The sequence below is a fragment of the Marmota marmota genome, unplaced genomic scaffold (assembly GCF_001458135.2).
Source record: "Marmota marmota marmota unplaced genomic scaffold, marMar, whole genome shotgun sequence".
Lineage (NCBI taxonomy): Eukaryota > Metazoa > Chordata > Mammalia > Rodentia > Sciuridae > Marmota > Marmota marmota.
Window position 1 is genome coordinate 705,730 of NW_026000224.1, and position 15,593 is coordinate 721,322.

At 48.2% G+C, this 15,593-nt stretch overlaps 1 protein-coding gene across 4 annotated transcripts in view; it reads right to left on the reverse strand.

Moving 5' to 3' along the window:
* Positions 1 to 15,593, reverse strand: part of Mcph1 (microcephalin 1) — a 195,610-nt gene that overhangs the window by 156,973 nt on the left and 23,044 nt on the right. For all 4 annotated transcript variants that reach the window (XM_048792824.1, XM_015504640.2, XM_048792823.1 and 1 more), the window contains exons 4-7: positions 13,923 to 14,037; positions 13,111 to 13,221; positions 10,580 to 10,675; positions 6,987 to 8,081 (exon numbers count right to left, since the gene is read on the reverse strand). In XM_048792824.1, the coding sequence (XP_048648781.1) occupies positions 6,987 to 8,081; positions 10,580 to 10,675; positions 13,111 to 13,221; positions 13,923 to 14,037 (1,417 nt within the window). The remainder of the gene's footprint in view (positions 1 to 6,986; positions 8,082 to 10,579; positions 10,676 to 13,110; positions 13,222 to 13,922; positions 14,038 to 15,593) is intronic.

The window sequence follows — 15,593 nt, forward strand, 5'->3', positions numbered from 1 at the left end:
GGATGAAGTCTCTCAATACTGAATCATGCACAAGTCTGCAGCTTCCTAGTATATTGAAAAAAGGTCAGCAGCCACGTGCCTCGGTACTTGCCTCGGTTCTGCAGGCAGAAAGCTCTAGGCAGAGCATCATGACCACCTCAACATCAAGACCAATAATCACGGTGCATTTTCACAATTCCACAGGTCTTGCAGTCACAAAATGATGGAAGTAAAAGACTTACATTTCCAACATTCTGCCTATTCACCAGCAATTTACTGATGTCTTCTCTGCAGATTTTAATCAGGAAGCCGAAAGCAGCCGAGTGTGCATGGTGGCTCAGTGTCCACCTGCTGCAGGTCCGGAGGCAGGTCTACCTGCCATCTCTGGTTCCCACCTGCTTCTCCCGAGTGCTCCTGGGTCATGGGTCGTTCACAGGCTTCTTCCCTAGATGACTTCAACACTCACCCTTTGCCCCCTTAAAGTGGGCCTTACGGAGAGTCCCGATTCTGTCCCTTGTCCAGAAATCCCAGGTAGGGTATGAATGGATATATCCAATGAGTTAGTGGACATCTATTTTGACAGTCTCAGGAACTGTAGTACGTCATGCCCACGGTCTCACCCTCATCTCTCCTCCTCCATCACAGCCTGGTTTGATGGAAATCTTAATCAGCTTAGGCTGCTGTGACCCCACACCACAGACCAAGTGGCCTGAGCAACAAATGGATTTTCTAAGTCCTGGAGACTGAGATCTGAGTGACGTCACCTTCTGGTGCAGGTTCTCTCCCTGGCTTACAGAAGCCGCCTCCACAGGGCTCAGAAGAGCAAGCCTCAGGGGTCTCTCATCCTTTAAAGGCAGCTCGGCACCATGACGGCCCCAGCCTCATGACCTCCTCTAAGCCCGATCCTATCCCAAAGTCCAGACTCCAAATGTCAGCACATTCAGGGGCAAGGTTCCAACACAAGAATTTTCAGGGGTCACAGTTCAGTGCACAGCATCTCCTTATCAAACCCCCACTCCTCACGCTAGCTTCTTTTCAGTGATTCAGGTCTAAGTTTTCATAGAATAACCAAATTCAGAGATGAAACAATTTCATCACTGCCGAATTTGCCATGCTGTATTATCTGAAGTTTCACCATTTAGAAGTTTGTATAATATCACAGTCACACCAAGGAAAGCTAGCAAAGGGTCATTCACCTCTCAGCATGCATCACCATCTCCGCCTCTCAACGCACGTAAGCGAGGTTAAGAAAGAGTTGATACTGGGGGAACGTGGGATGGGGTCCCTGCAGAGGGAGGACCAGGCTAAGGCAGCATGAGGACAGTAGTGAATCAAGTCCCAGGGAAGGACGGAGAGGGGAAGAGAGTGCTGAGAAAGAGGAGAGCAGCCCATGTTGAAGGTCTGCCTGGAAACAAATAAGCTCTCCTTTCCAAGGTCTGCCTTTTGCACATCCCACTTTCTACTCCAGGACAGGCATGCAGGTGAAGGACACTGGTGTATGGAGACAAGTGAGTCACGTGTAGGAGCACCATGCAGAATCCAAGGGCCAAAAAGGCTTCTGAAGGCAATTTAAGAACCTGTGATTTTAACATGCAAATAAGCATAATACCATCTAAATATTATCCTAATGGGAACTTTTTAATGGGAATATTTGAGTCCAAGATATGAATAATGAATTTAAGAAGAATGCAAAAAGCTTAAAAGTGTGGGGAAAAAACCTTAAGACAAGATAGACCCTTCCCACCACTGGGATATGTGCAGTTCATTAACAGGCTCCACACAAGCAAGCCTCATCTGGGACTGTGCTCTCAGCCGTTACAACCAAGCTCACTTTAACTTTGGGGGAGGGGATAATCTAATCATGGTCTACAATAGATTGAGATAATTATAAAGCAGAAACTTCCATTCAGACATAGAACTTACATAGAACCCATATTTTAACACTACAAAATTTTCCCATGGGGAGTTTTCTGCACCTTTTGAATTCCCTGGCATTCAGTGGCTTGACTATCTTTCCTATTTGCCTAACCTCCCAAGGGAAGAGGTGAGCTCCGTATTAACATTACCTGCATCTGTCTGAACACCCTGCATATAATAGATGCAAACATCTGACTGACGAAAACGCGTAACCAGTCGGTTAAACGATTGCAGCCTGCCTGCCTCATAGCCAACCTTCCTGTTTTAGCTGACATCCATGCTGAGCTGTTCAGACTGCCTGCAGCTTAAGGCCCCAGGGAGTGGGGCAGACTGTGGGAAGAGGGCCGAGAAATGCTCTCCTTGCCAAACTTAGATGAGCTGAATCATCCAGAAGTGCAATAGTTACTCTTTAATTTAAAATATTTAAGGAATTCATGTACACTTATTTGCTACAATAATCTACACTTCCTCTTGAATGAAGAAATACTGAAATGTACAGACTATCAGATATGAACACCTAAATGCCTATGAGTGGATGGGTTAGTTCTCAAAGCACATACAAAATACCTTAACTAAAATTTTAAGAAGGTGTATGTTGATGATTTTAACGACTTTAAAAAACACCAGGATTCTCAAGCTTGCTCAATGGTGCAAATGCAATGTAAAGATGCGATTCTCTGCCTTGGGATTATGCATTCTATACATACATGCCCTCCACAAGTACTGTAGCATTTTTGCCGCTAGTTCTCAGTTGTGATGTAAATAAACCTCAACTTGAGCCCTACTGACCTCCTCTAGGCAGGCACTCCTTCAGAGCCAGGGTGCCACCGCATGGTCCTTCCCAGGCAGAGATGCAGGCAGGGGCCACGCCCACCTGAAGTCAGTACAGGCAGCAGGACATCTGTCACAGACCAGACCAGCAAGGTGAAGCATCTCGTGACAACAGCAGCACAGGCCACCAGACCACTCCAGAAGCATCGGCCACAACACTAGCAGACCATACTCCAAGCCAGCTTCTAGAGTCCTTCAGGCCAACACTGGAGGCTTTGTTACCTGCCACAGGGGTGTGACAAGTGAGCTGAACTTGGTGACATCACTAGCTGATTCATCAGCCCAGTAGATGTTAAAGTTTAACTGGTAAAATTCACGGGCTTCCAAAAATGGATCGGTTTAAATGCTCCGGGGCGAACCCTACTCACACAGAGCCTGGAAATCCAGAGTGAGCTACAGCTGGCATCCCTCAATGGCATCCTAAGCATCTAACTGAAGATACCTGGTAGCTGAGAAGATCAGACACGTGTGCCAAGAATACTGGTCAACCTTTCAGATAAAGTATGGACAGTCAAGCAGGGACAGACTGGGGCTTCAGCACATCTGCCCTCTGGTGGACAGATTCCTCTGCTTGTCAACAGATACCCGAATCACGTTGTCTGAAACTTGCTTCATTAAGACCTGGTAGACAGCTAGAAGAGTAGTTAACCATCAATCTCCAACAGCTCACGACTACTAGCTATGAAAAAGAATCTGGCAGCTGGACTCGCCGAGTTGCTCAGATAGCCCGCGTGTACAAAATGCTGACACGTAAATTCCCATCACATGGCACAGGAGAAATCTGCATCAAACCAGGGGGCAGGAGTGGGGTGCAGTGTGAAAAGGACTGGCTTCTGTGGATGGCCACACAGCACCCTTCTGCCCCCTTCATCAGTGAGGCAAGTAGGAGCCCAGCTCGGCAGTTCAAACCAATGTCAGGTGGCTGAAAGGCCGTGGTCAGCACCTCGAGCAGGAGGGATGTTTCTCTGCAGCCTTCCCATCTTGGCCCTCAAGGACACAGTGGTGCACACCTGTCACCCCAGCTACCCAGGAGGCTGAGGTGGGACGACCAGGAGTTCCAGGCCAGCTTCAGCAGCGTACTGAAACCTCATCTCGTGGACTCTCCAGGCCTATCTGAATTTGCTGTGGACATTTTCCTTGAGCTACAGCAGTGTTCTCCTGTTAGAGTCTGTAAACAAGTCTGGATGGCGCCTGGCATTTTGCCAGAGGGAGTGGTTTGTGAAGTAACTCCAGCGAGCCATTAAGTGTGGAGATTCCTTATTGGTTGACTGCTGTATCTAGTTTATGTTAATTAGATAAGCTATATGGAATGTATAAATACCTCTGTTGTCCTACAATAAACGGCTCCCTCTCCTGCTGTATCAATCTACAAAAGTTGTTCGTCACCCCCCGGTTATTTTGCTGCAGCTGGACTGCAGCATTCTCCGGACCTGATGCAGGAGCAAAGATGTTCTCACTTCAAAAATCCCTCCACCAGCACAGCTGAGCTGCCTTCTAACTTCCAACTGACAAATCTGTACTGCAAGGACATTCTGAAAGGCACAGCAATGGGCAGTCTCAAATTTCATGATACCTTCTCAGCAGCAAACATGCACCATGAAAATCGTTCGCTCCTGGACTGGTATCAGAATTTGACAAAACCTATTATGCAAAGGCCTTTTCCCAGGTGAAATAGGGAAAATCTTATTAAGATGTCTTATTACACATCAGTCTTAATGAACACTTAATAATTTGTGACAGGAAAACTCAATTTGAGCCTCAATATTATTCTCCACACCAAAGAGGTCTATTCTCAATAGCCCTACATTATAAAAAATTTACTCAGGGTTTGTTTCATTAAAACTGAAAATGTCTTATCTGCCCAAGTACCTACAAGCCTTGACTTGGCCCACAAACCCCAAAATATTTACTGATTCATCACAGAAAATTACTGACTCTTGATATAGATTAATAAAAAATGAAGCATATCAATACCATCATGGAAATATGGCATTTTAACTTTAAAAAGGCAACAAACTTCAAGGCAACAGGATACATATGCACAAGCATCCCGTTAATGTTTGTCCCTCTGCACACTCAGGTGTCTGTCTGAAGGACAAGGTCAACAGTGATTGCCTCCAGCAATAGGTGTAAGCCAGTCTGCTCCCCAAAACATCCAGGGTCCACTTAAAACATCACATTTCATTACTCTTGTGCTCCAAGCACCCAAGGGACTTCATCACACTGAAAAGCCAATTAAAACCGCTGGTCTTCCTGGGGACGCAGGCCATCCCCGGCTCCAGCTCAAGGGCTCGTGGCTGCTCTGGCCACCCTGCTCCTGCAAACTGCCTTAGGACGTTCATGTTGGCCGTCACTTTGGATGTGGATCAAAATGGTTCCAGTAACAGCCACTGGCCCTTTTCCACCTCTGCACTGGTGACCTGGGCCACCCGAGAGCTGCCACCTCACCCAACACCTTTACTACAATGTGAACAAACACGTGCATTGCCTGTAAGTTAAAACATGGAAACGAAGTCAACATCTTAAACACAATTAAGTCTTATTTATCACAGAGTCTTTGTAACTTGCTCTTGAAACCTTTCCACACATGAGACGTTGAAAACAGCAAAAAGCACAAGTGAACTGAAAAGACTCTTTCAGCATGGAAGGTCTGGAGAGGCCTCGTCTGAAGGGGGCTGCCTCTCCTGCTCGCAGCTACGGTGCGGCAGGAGCGCCTGTCCGTGTAACTGAGGGCTTCAAGGTTTTGCAGTGGTAGGTTCCCCTAAGAGGCGGTTCGCCCGAGACCTAGTGGCCGACAGCAGATACTTCATCAATGAGTCTCCACTACTCTCCAAGTAAGAGGGTCGACCGGGCTACACAGCATGGAAGTCTCTTCTTGCCCCAGGATCTGATGATTTCTGTCTCTTGGGGATGATGTGAATGAAGAGAGGCACAAGACTCCAGAAGATGCCCTACACCAGGCACACACACGGTTCCCATCCGAGTCAGACAAGTCACACAGGAGCTGCATGCACACCCGTGTGATGGCCCACACCCACCCTCACAGTCTAACGTCTCCAAGTCCTAGGGAGGCAACCAGCCCTGGCCCCTCGTCCTCTCCCACTGAAGCCAGGCACTCAGGGCTGGGGACACCCCGGCTCAGCCCTGCAACAAGAGCCACGTCAGTCCCCAGGACTGCTCTACTCTCATCGACACTGGGATTTCAGGGGCGACACTGTCTGGAATCAGTGTTCTTACACGTAATTCATGTGTGCATGTCACTAAAAGCTATTCAAAACCTTAAAAATACACTAGATAAAAACAGAATAAGAGCATGGGCTGAAGAGCATGGTGTTCTGACCACCAGAACAGCCCACTGCGAACTACTTCACACCCACTTTAGAGGCAACACGAGTCTACAATTTGACAACACTAAGCTCAAGCTACAATTTGACATGTTAAGATAAATATCAGGGTTAAAATATCGAAAATTATATTAATATTTTTAGTGAGACAACTCTGGAGAATTTATAATCCAGGAGAAGATACGCAACACTTCCGGTTACTTCACTCCTGGTGACTTCTCCCTCTTGAAAATGGTGGTTAAAACCACTGGAATACTAGAGAAACAACTTGGAGTCAACCGAGTCTTATTCAGGTTTTACCCAAATCTTTAGGTAAGGATGGTCAGAGCCAAGAATTTTCAATGAAGTGCCAAATGTTTATCATTACTACTTCTACTGCAATCGCTGACGTTCTACATAGTCATTATGCTGCTCAATAAATAATAAATAAGTCATCATAATAGTTACAATTAGAGTACAGACAGGAATAAAGTTAACATCACCCAAACCTGCTTCAAAAATAAAGGCTGATGTTTCCAAGTTGTCCCTTTCACACCTCCTTCCTTGACAGAATCACCAGCTCATGCCATCTTAATTTCCTGCTATATGAACAGCTGCCGGGTGTGAGCCCAGATTTTCAAGTCCTGGTGTGCCACAGGGAGCCCACAAAGGGCGAGACAAGCGCTGCCCGGCCAACTGTCCTGCCAGGACTCCTGTCCCTTTCACCTGTACCAGGGAGAAAGCTTGGGGAAGTGTATTAACTAGAGCTGGCCGACAAGTCCACAGGGCAAGCAAGCACCCCTAAGATTTACCACTGGGACATAGCAAACGCCGTCTTTAAAGTCAGAAGAACAGTGTAAATTATGAAGACTGCGGTAGGTTTTAAGTATGGACGCACTGATACAGACTTTCATAATATTAAAAAGATCCACATACTTGCGCTATATGCCGTGGGCAGGTTTTCCTTCTCTTCTGTAGATTTCTCCACATTATAATCAGCTTCAAAATTCAGTTTGGAGGTGAGGCACCCGGCGTTGGCAGGGTCCAGCATGGAGGAAGGGGAGCCTTTTTCCTGCCTGCTTTGTACACAAAGGGACCCTCTCACGTCCTCCCCGCTTCGCTTGGGGGGACACAAGTCGCCCTCGCGTTCTTCTGGTGGCGCAGGGCTTCCACGTGGGCGAGCGTCTTCAGCCTGCCCCGTGCCTCCCTGGCCGTCCTCGGCGGCAGGCGTCTCCCCTGCAGCTGTGCGACCGGAATCTGGGTTCTCTTGACATTTTTCAGGCTTCTGAAGTTGGGAGCAAGTTTTTGCTGTTAGCTGAGTCACAGGGACCGATCTGGGGCTTCCACCAATGCAGGAAAAATCAGCCATTTCTATTAAACTCGTTCCCCTCCTCTTAGAAAGACTCCTGCAGCCGAGCTGCGCAGGGCTTGGCAGTGGAGATCCGGCAGCAGACTGCTCCGAACCCCTTTCCCTCAGGTTTTCAGGTGAGAAGTAGTCCTCGTAGGACTCCCCACCATCAGGAGTGGCGGGGGCAGGCCTGGCGGCTAGCAGCAGGCCACGCTTCAACCCGAGCTGCGACCTGGGCGTGACAGGCTTTCGACCGAGTCTCCTTTTCTTCACCTGCTCTTCTGGAGGTGAGCCCAAGCCCACGGATGCTCCCTCCCACCTGGGGGAGGCGCTGCAGGGCCGTGAGTGCACCAACACCGTGGAAGCAGGCGCTGTGGAGCGGTCCTCAGACACACCCTCGGCTGGCCTCCCGTCGGGGGCGACTGCTCCTCCTACAGCGTCTTTCTGCCAACTCCTCTCCTCCTCTGAAAGAGGACTCACGGATCTCTGAGGGCTTGACGGACAGAGGCGACCAGACAGAGCTGGTGAACAAGTGCTGTCTGTTTCTAACACACACGAGGATGTGCACGTATCACTTCTAGTTCCATTACTAGTCCTTCCCGATTGGCTTCCCTGGTTTCTACATCTCGATTCTCCACGGAAAGCATCCAAAGGTGAGCGCGAGCCACCAGCAAAGAAGTCGTCTGAAAAACATAAAGACCTAACGTTTTAAAAATGGTTTAAATATTATACTGCCGGGTTTTTGTTCGCCACTAAAAGGCTCAGGGGTCACTCCAGGTAAACTGGGCTAACTGGGTGCGCAAAATAACCACACAGGAGGCAAATATTTTCTTTGGGGTCGCTGTGACGGCTCCTCTGACCTTAAGGGTCCGAAGAGAGAGCACACACTCTCTTGAGAAGCTATTCAAATGAGGCAAGAGGTCAGGTTTCAGGGGGCTGAACCTATCTTCATGATGTCCACTGTCAGCAGGCTGACTGACATCTGGGTAGGCCACACCCAAGGGCACAATAAGAGTAGGGGACACACACAAGGCACTTCCATGGAACATTCTATCCTAAAGAGGGCAAGGGGTTATATTACAAAGGAACAGGTGAGCATAGCTTCACCCACGGGGCTGTAGGAAGACAAGCCTGGGTATGAAGACAGTCACTCGAACCCTAGAAGAGCAGGGCAGTCTAGCAGCATGGGTGACTGAAGCCACATCGCCCAGCAGGGGAATTAACTCAGTCACGAGCGAGGTTGGTCTCCCACATTATACAGTTCAGCCAGGTGTGGCAGTGCACACCTGTAATCCCAGCAGCTCTGAGGCCAGGGCAGAAGGACTATAAGTTCAAGGCCAGCCTCAGCAACTCAGTCTAAAAGAGTCAAAAGGGCCAGGGAGGTGGCTCAGCGGTAGAGTGTCCTGGGTCACTCAGATTAGGTCGTGTGCCAATTTCGGGAAACAGTGCCCCAGTTACCACAGCTTGCCTCGGCCTTCCTGCCTCCAGTAAAGGCCTTATATCCTATTTATACTCAAAAGTGACCCACTAGGGAGACCAGGCTGCTGAGACCAGGAGCCGTTTCCCCGAGAGCAATGCTGGGCTGCTGCACACCACCTGCACACTCTGCACCCTTCCACACTCCTCCCCACTTCCCTCGACTCGGACCCTCTGGGTATGATCCATCCTCCAAAACTCCCTTGAGCAGCAGCCAGGTCTAGGCTAGTCAGCCAGGTTCTCCTGTGGCACCAACGTGCACCACACCTGCCATGGTGACTGTCCTGCTCACCGTGCCACAGACTGCTAGAGGACAGCCGTGTCTAGCCCAGGCCTGGCTCCGCTGTGGACACGGCCTGCTGGCTGGCTGGAGGCCCCCACTTTGGCTACACAGTCTGGAAGCAACATAGGTTGCTGTAACTTTCCGAGATCACTCCACCTCTACTTTTAAAAACCAAGTTCAACGTTGGGTGCAGTAGCATACACTTATTATCTAGCAACTCAGGAGGCTGAGGCAGGAGGATCACAAGTTTGAGGCCAGTCTCAGCAACCGTGTGAACTTATCTCAAAGTTAAAAGAAAAAAAAAAATGGTAGAGCACCCATAGGATCAATCTTTAATGCCCACCCCGCCCCCCCAGAGGAAGAACCAAAGGAAGAACTTTCCTAGAATCCGTAGGGCAGGGCCATGCTATGCCTAGGTCAACCTGTCTTCGGGGAAGAAGCTGGAAATATGAGTCACTGACTGGCCTGTGGAGGTGCATACGCTCGTCACTTTCCAAAATGCCAACGTGCAACGGGATGGTCGTCCAGAGAACGCATTCTGAGTCCAACTCCTCAAGTTCGAAGCCTGGGTTTGCCCCTCACAAACCGGGGACCCTGCACAAGCTGCTTGGCCTCCCTGCGTGCTGGTCCCCTCCGGCAGGGTGGGTGTGGTGGTGCCCTAACTCACAGGGCTGACGGGAGCCTGGACCCGAGGCAGCAGGAAGTTGGGCAGAGCAGCGCCCGTGCGCGGTAACCCGCGATCCCTGCCATCACCCTCCATTTCCAACCCGTGGGAAACCAGGGGTACAAAAAGGGAACTTTAGGTAACTGGGCAAATGACCTCAGCCAACACAGAAGGGATGACAGGGAGCGACCAGGCAGGGGAAGGGGCCCGAACCTCCCAACGGCTCAACACCTGGGCCTTGCCACTGCTGCAGCCTCCATGGGGAGGCCCCAGAACATCTCAGACATTAGCAGTCCTTGACTGTCATTGTTCAGGCCCTCTTGTGGGACGGATGAGAAATCTAGGAAACCCAGCACAACCAGAGAAGTCATCCCCAGTGAACCAAGGCCCCGTTAGAATGACACATACACACCCGCTGACCCCTCAACACACCCCACGTGTTCACTGAACAGCGTGACGAGCAACTCAGCTGACTGTCTCGGGCCTATTTAAACGGTGTGCAGGTCAGTTCATACAAGTTTTAAAGATGAGCAATTGATTCTGTAGCAAGAAACAAATGCATAAGAGAAAACCCACAGGAACCAAAAAAGGAGATTTAACTTATGCATTTCTCAGGTCTTAATTTATTACAATACCAAATTTGGGGGTGAAATTTATGAGTTCTAGGTATACCTAGATGTTCTACTCAATGGAACTATATGAAACGAAGAGAGAAAGTTATTTCTGAATCTTAAATATCACAAAGAAAATAATTTTACCTGAACACAAAATATCAGGTGAAATGTTCAAAGTCGCTTCACACGCAGACGCAGGGTTACCTGGCTTCTCATGGGACTGCTCAGTCATCTGGGAAGCTGTCAACAAAATGAAACATTCTCAGCTTCAGTATTTTCTAGCAGATAAGACAAAGTTGAGATGGATTCATGTATGCCCCACGCACACCAACTTGCTCCTCAGGTCCGCCACTCCAGACTGAATACAAACAGGAAGCACAAAAATCCCCAGTCAAAACTCTCAGAGAGGAATCGTGAATAATCTGATGCAGGCATATTATTTAAAAAGCATTAAATCACACAGAATCAAAGACCAGAAGGGGCTGGGGACATAGCTCAGTCAGGGCTTTGCTTAGCATGTCTGAGGCCCTTGGTTCGAGCCCCAGCACAGTAACAAAACCTCAAAACCCCACAAAGCTCAGCTGAAATCTTTAAAGGAAAACAAACTCAACTTGATGAAGCTAATCAGAGTCCCAACAAGGGGAGGCGGAGGCTCTGTCCGTTTTCCTACTTGAGGACCTCGGCCCTGTCAGCAGGAAGCTCACCATGGTTACTTCCCTACCAGAGCCATAGCTCTCACTGGGAGCTTGGATCTCCCAGCAGATCCTGAGTATCTGTAGGAGGGATGTGACCAGAGGCCAGGGTTGCTGGGCATGCCACCATGCGCAGGACAGTCCCACAACAGAATCACCCACCCCATAATGCCAGCAGCACTGAGGTCGAGAAGCCCTGGAGGTTTTGGTCAAAACAAGAATGACGTAACAAAGGTAGCCTGTCTGTCACCTGCGCACTGCGACAGATGAGAAGCCAAAGGCATGTTCAGGTCTATACCCAAAGACGTCTTTTAAAGAGACGCTGAGGATACTTTTCTGTGAACACTTTGATCAAACATAAATGCAAACAGAGTAATCTAGCCAGGTGCGGTGGCGCAGGCCTGTAAATCTCAGCAGCTTGGGAAACTGAGGCAGGGGGATCATGAGTACAAAGCCAGCCTCAGCAAATGCGAGGTGCTAAGCAACTCAGTGAGACCGTCTCTGATAAAGTACAAAACAGGCTGGGGACGTGGCTCAGTGGTCGAGTGCCCCCGAGTTCATTCTCCAGTTAAAAATAGTTGTAAAGAGAATAAACTCAGGGAAGGAAGGTGACCCTGGAGAAAGTTCTCCACGTTGAGTTTTGAACCACGCCAGACTCGGGAGGCAGGACCAACTCCACAACGTAACTGACACGTCAAGACCAAGGCAGGTTGGCTCATGTAGGTGGTCACACGTCCCAGCAGTCTGGATGCCCAGCTCGCTCCACCAGGTCCACTCTCAGTTCCCTCTTCACAGAGCCTGACCGTCTCCCAGGCTGCACTGCAGTCCTGGCTATAGCCAGGAGCGGTCATCAGCTAAGTCCCGCCAACGGACTCAGGCAGGAGTATCGGGTGGGATGGGCGGTCATGTCTGGGAAGGTGGTTGGAGCTTACTAGGCTGAAGTTAGATCTTGGAATGGAAAGGCACCAAGGAAGGAAAACAGAAGGTGGGAACCTCAAGTCTTAGGACACCACAGAAGGTCACTCAAGCCCAATGGCCTACTTCTGACTTGACAGAGTAATGCAATTCTAACCCAAGTCAGTTTGTTTCTTTCTGTGTTGTATGTAGCTAAAACCAACCTCTTGGATACAGGTGCAGTAAGACAGGTTAAAGGTCTGACCTTATAGAAAGCTCATACATAAGAATAATAAGCAAATGAACATAAAATTCAAAGGCAATTATTGATTACATAAAAAAATTGGCAAATCAAAAAAGTCAATCATATGAAGACATTCAACCTCACTAAAAATCCAAGAGAACTAACAAAAATACAGTTGTTCAGCCTCCAGACTGAAAGACTTAGAAGCTAGTGCCATCCAGTTTTCCAAGCATGGAGAATGAGCATTACGGTAAATAATGATGTAGGGTAAAAGGCCCCACAGTTTTGAAGTGTCATTTCAATCTATCCAAGTTTTAAATCCTGTCTTTATATTCAGAAATACACAAAGTACACAGGAAAATAAGTGTTTGTAAGAGATGCAGGTGGGGTTATAACAAAAAGTGGGAGAATTAAAATGTATATACCATGATCCAACTGCAGTAAAGACTAAATCACAGCTCCACGCAGAAACCCAGCCTCTATCATGTGCACACAGATAAGTGATGGCGTGAAGATGATCTGACAGAGATCCCCTTGCAGAAGGGCGGAACTGGAGGAAGAGGAACTTTCACCCTTGGCTACAGGGTTCTGTTAGAACGTGCTTAGCCGTTACCCAACTAGTTGAAAACGTTACAAGACACTACAGAGGATTTTAAACCTGGAGGATACTGTATGCCCAATAAAAGTTCTTAACGAAGACTTCCTGGAAAAAAACAATGAAAAGATCTTTACTGAAATAGGTCAAAGTGTTAGAAATGAGGAAAAGCTAAAAATATCCAGTTTAAAAACTTTCCACCATAATTATTCACCTGCCTGCCCAAGTTTCATTTTATAAGACCACTTACATGTAGGGGAAAGATTTTCCCTCCTCTCCTTCATGTCTTGTAATCTCTTCTCCATTGTGCTGTGGTGGTCACTAATTTGAGTTGTGGGACTATACATCGATGAGTCATTATCTGACAACAAAAATTAAATGTAAGCTCAAGAGAACAGCTTTGCATTTCCACAATGTGACTCCTTGTAAGCCCATAGCCTTCTCCATCAGCATCACGCCAGCACGGATGGGTGCCACTGCAGTGTTGGCTGGCACTGCGCTGCACAGGCCATGCCCTGGCATTGTGATGGGCACAGCACCCACCTGGTCTCAGACCTACCTCAGACCCTGCGTCCTCACTTAAAGATGAGGAAATACCTCGGAATCACATGGCTATGAAGAGGCTGCAAAGCTGAAAGCAACCGAGCTCCTACACGTGGTGTAGACCCAGGTTCCAGAGCTGCTCCCAGGAACCCCAGCTCACAAGCTCAATACAGCCACCCCTGGCAGCAGGTCTGGTGTTCCCAACTCCAGAAGGATACAGCATTTAAGGTTTGCTTATTTCAGATAAGAACTAGTATCAATAAAAAGACAAACCAACGGAACTGTTTCAACAAGGCTTAGCAAGGTTGCTTTTCTTCTATGATCACTCCCAAAGGTTCCACCAATCTGGTAAACGATGGAGACCGTGCTGGCCCCTGACGTCTGCTGGGCTCCCAGCAGGCCCCACATCAGCTCCGTGCTCCTTCCTAGGCTAAGGCCACTGGGTCTTACTTGTGGCCCTTGGGCCCACAGGGCAGGAGTGAACCCAGGGCCAGGGCTGTTGCCCGAGGCTGGGCCTACCTGGGGTCATCTTTTGCTTCTGTAGCTCTTCAGTCATCTTCTCAAATTTCCTTTGAAGTCTTTTGTCATTTTCTGGTGTTTTAGGAATAAAATCTTTGGGCTGCATACACTTACGCTGTGGAAAGGGGACATAAAAATCAATACCATATCACAATTGGTTTTAAGATAGGAAACACTCTTTCCCATACATTTCTGATATAATCTTTTAAATATCACTAATATTTTTTGCATATATGTAAATTGGAAATTTTAAAAGGGACAGAATTCGAGAGTTTAAATGAAAGGCTGTGTACCATGCAGTGTTTCCTGGCTCTTGACACTCATTTTCCTCGAAAATTCGTAGAACTAGCTTCTTCATATTTTTTGCTATCCTCACATCATTTTCCCTCCAAAAATCATGACATAAAATAATCACTTTGTATTGTAGTACTATAACTAAAGAAGGAAACAATCATTTAGTCTTTCCTCCTTGCCTTTAAGCCACAGTAACTCCATTCAGCCAGTGAAATCCAAATCCTAACTACTCACCAACACCTCAATCTCACACCTGGGATCCAAAGCCTCAGCTAACTTTCTAGCCTTTTCATCCTTGAACAGAAAGGAGACAGACATCCCTTTGAGACCACCTCAGCTCTGACTTTCCTGCCTTCTGTCCTTGGCTTGACCCTTCTGTTCCGCTCTTGAGCCCAGAATCCCATGACTATCCCAACTTGCCCTCCGCCCTGCACCCAAGCTCTCCAGGTTGAAGCCACAGCCCCAACTAGCTGACATGGAACCTAGTCAATTTCCTTAGTCTTAGCGTGAACTGCTTCTAGTCCTTCAAGGCTAATCCCCACACTTTCGTTCTCAGGATTCGACTTTTAGTAATGCATTATTCAATCATTTACTGACAATGTTATGTGTCTGGCACTGGCCTTATTACCTAGAAAGATCCTTGGCATCAAGAATCTTGCACTACTGGTAAGAAATGGTTACCAAATACAGCTCAAACTATACCTCCCGGGTGCCGGAGGTTAACCTCAGCAGACACACGGCTGCACAGCATGAAGTGCCCCGAGGAGGCTGCTCTGTAACTGTAGGGCCACACAGTGCAGAGACGGGCTGTACAGCCTTTGACACTGCTTACCACCAGGGACTAATGGCTTGCCCAGAGGACTCTACAAGGGATAGGGTCACCTAAGCCTCCCGCCAGCAGAGGACAGGCTCTACCTGTGCTCCTGGCTCCAAGGTGCTCTGTAGATTTGGAGCCTTTGTACTTTGAGCTTCTGTGAATCCTTGGTAACTGAAGCCCCACGGTTGCAGTGGGAGAGATCTCAAGCTCTACAGACAGGGACCAGAGAGCTAGCACCAGAGGAAAGGAAGCTTCAGCATGCAGGTGTCAGAGGAGATGCCCGGGAGATGCCCGGGAGAAAGTAACATTCACAGAGAGCCTTCAGGAAGCTGGAAACCAAGTCGTGTGGATGGATTTGGGAGAAGCATGTTCCAAATGGAGGGAGGAGATAATGCAATAAATGGCTCAAAACAGAAACAGTCCTGGTATGTCTTGAGCAGCAAGCTAGACTGCTGGGCTAGGAGTAGACACAGACATGGACGAAAGCAGAGAACTTCCAAACAAGGTCTCAAGTCATGTTTAATTTGCAAATTACAAATGGGCACAGTGGTGCATACCTA